At 35.6% G+C, this 2,929-nt stretch overlaps 1 protein-coding gene and 1 non-coding gene across 2 annotated transcripts in view; one reads left to right on the plus strand and one right to left on the minus strand.

Annotated features, from left to right (window-relative positions):
• Positions 1–1,730, plus strand: part of LOC6576758 (glutamate receptor ionotropic, kainate 2) — a 7,005-nt gene extending 5,275 nt beyond the window's left edge. Inside the window, exons 11-13 of the mRNA XM_002002709.3 lie at positions 350–780; positions 844–1,103; positions 1,161–1,730. Of these exons, the coding sequence (XP_002002745.1) occupies positions 350–780; positions 844–1,103; positions 1,161–1,346 (877 nt within the window). The 3' untranslated portion in view covers positions 1,347–1,730. The remainder of the gene's footprint in view (positions 1–349; positions 781–843; positions 1,104–1,160) is intronic.
• Positions 1,731–2,433: 703 nt separating this feature from the next.
• Positions 2,434–2,573, minus strand: LOC6576759. Its single transcript, XR_047546.2, has one exon. It is a non-coding gene; the product is annotated as a U4 spliceosomal RNA (small nuclear RNA).
• Positions 2,574–2,929: the final 356 nt, after the last annotated feature.

Genomic DNA, 2,929 nt, shown 5'->3' on the forward strand with positions numbered 1-2,929 from the left:
TATTTTATTTTTTTTTAAGAATTAAATTTTAGAGTTTAGTTTTACTTTAATATTTGGATTACTTGCAATTTTATATTTAGTTTTTATATTTATTATATTTAATAAATTTATTTGTTATTTTAATTTTATTTTTATTTTGTTTTATCAATAATTAATTAATGTGTTTTTTTATTTTATCAATATTTTAATTTGTTTGCAACTTTAAAACTCATATGAGTTTTAATTAATACATTTTCTGTATTTATTTTATTTTATTTTATTTTTATTTGTAATACATTTCCTTTATATGTGAAATTTATTGATTTTTGTTTTTTATATTCAATTATAATTATTTGCTTCTGCGTTACAGAGGACTTCCCATGCGTCTACTGACTGCCTTCTGGTGGATTTTTGCGCTGCTCATTTCGCAAACTTACATTGCCAGTTTGGCTGCCTTTATTACGTCCTCGAAGATGACGGGAAATATAGCCTCGTTGCACGATCTGATCGATCAGAATAAAGTAAAGTTTGGGACGATACGCGGCGGCGCCACATCAGTTTATTTCTCCGAATCGAACGATACCGAAAATCGTATGGCATGGAATAAGATGTTGTCCTTGAAGCCGGATGCCTTCACCAAGAACAACGAGGAGGGCGTGGATCGTGTGAAGGTGAGCCGGGGCACTTACGCCTTCCTCATGGAGACCACCAATCTGCAGTACCACGTGCAACGGAATTGTGAGCTCACACAGATCGGTGAGAGTTTCGGAGAGAAGCACTACGGCATTGCGGTGCCATTGAGTGAGTGGAGAGAATCTAGATAGAATTTCAGCCAGATCTTTAATTGAAAAGTGATCTCCTTAGATGCCCACTTCCGATCGAATCTTAGTGTGGGCATATTGAAGCTGAGCGAGCGCGGTGTTCTCTATAATCTGAAGAGCAAGTGGTTCAATAATAACGAAACGACGTGTGATTCTGGCGGAACGGTCAACGACGATGGCCAGTTCGATATGGATGCTGTGGGCGGTCTGTTCGTGGTGCTCATCGTGGGCGTGCTCATCTCCTTTGTTATCGGCATCGGGGAGTTCTTGTGGCACGTGCATCGCATTGCGTTTAAACAAAGGGTTAGATAGATAATAATCAAAGACACATAAAGACTCATGATATTCTCTTCTCTACAGATAAAGCCCATGGTGGCCTTGAAGGGTGAACTGAACTTTCTCTTGCGTGTTTGGCTGAATCGCAAGCCCTTGCGCACATATCGCGAGAGTCGCGACTCAACGTCGACGGGCTACTCATCTCTGGGACCCTTGTCCAGCACGGCCAGCGTGAAAAAGAAGAAAAAATCGAAAAATAGATCGGAGTAGAGAGCACTGAACGCTTGCAACATTCATACAAATAGCATTTGTAATTGCTAAAATATAATAAAATATTATTAAGAACTGTGAATTTTAAATTTTTGAATTGAACTGGGAGTCTTTAAATTTATAAATATGGAAACTATGAATTTTTATATGGTTATACTATTGTTGGGCCAAATTCACTTATCTTATTGTTAACTTGAATTTTATACCTATATTTTTACATTTGGGTTCACCCTAATTGCTCTATCTCTCTTGCGTGGTGATTTCTTATTACTTGCATTAATTCGCCTAGCTCTAAGCAAGCTGCGCTTGCTCATACGTTTGTACTTTTAGTGTATATCAAGAACTCTACGAATAAACGTTGCACCTACGATGCGCTGAATTTCATATACGGCTCATTTGTTTAGTTAGAACAGCATCCCCATACTCTGAACTCATGCTAGACAGAAAAACGCTTCTGATCTTACAACTATGAATATTTCTTTTGCGAAGTGTAGTTCAGGGGTTTGCTTTAATTCATTTATTTTTTTTATTACTTTTTTTTTTTTTTTAGTACTAAAAGCGCTGAAATGGAATCCAATTAATTCGAATAATAATGATAATGAAATTGATGATTATGGAAATGAAGACTAAATTAATGAAAACGATAAAAATAGATTAGATATTTTCATATCAATAAAAGTTTTTTTTATTATTCTTTTTCTTTTTGTTTTTGTTTTTAAAATGATTATATTTAGTGACAGGTATAATATATGTGGCATTAAAAAAAGTCAATCAAAGTGAATAGCCGCAGGATATATTTTCATATATCCGTATATAAACAACACGTAAAACATATATAGATTAAGTAAATAAAAAATGCTACTAGAAAATCATATTACTAGATTTTCTGACAAAAATATTAGTAGAAAATATATTTCAAATCTTAATAGCATTTTATTTTTAGAAGGGCTTGAGAATGAAAATTTAGAGTTTAAAAATTATGTTGAGCTGCTTGGGAAATATCATTAACTATATACATATATTCTTAAGCAGGTGTAAATGCAAAATGGATTTATGTTGTTTTGGTGGTATATTTATTTCATAATCGACCCTTTCGAGTCATCAAAAAAATTGCCTCAGTGTGGGCGTGGCTCACAGAGGGCGAGTTATTGGTTAAAGTTTTCAACTAGCAATAATCGCAACTCGGTTGTCACCTCATTGTTGGCGATATTGCCACAGCGCAAGGTTGTGGTGAGATCAGAATACATTTTCACATATATATGCTCTGATGGACTTAACAACTTGAGAATTTTTGTAGAAAATTGAAAAATTAAGCGCTTTAAGGGTGGCACGGACCGCAGCTTTAACGAAGGTCCATAAAAGCCTAAACCGGTTTATTGCTCGACCAGTTTCAATTTCATAGCAGACAATGTCAGTGCACCCTAGACGCTGTGAAATTTAAAAGCTCTATCGGGGCTGGCCGGCCACACTCGTACCCCTAGCTATTGAAATTTTATGACCTAAGAAGCAATTCTACGCTCTACACTCGATGATGACCGCTGCCCGCATGAGACACGCAATCGCATTCAACTTTGATGGCCGTT

The sequence above is a fragment of the Drosophila mojavensis genome, unplaced genomic scaffold, assembly GCF_018153725.1.
Source record: "Drosophila mojavensis isolate 15081-1352.22 unplaced genomic scaffold, ASM1815372v1 contig_36, whole genome shotgun sequence".
NCBI lineage: Eukaryota > Metazoa > Arthropoda > Insecta > Diptera > Drosophilidae > Drosophila > Drosophila mojavensis.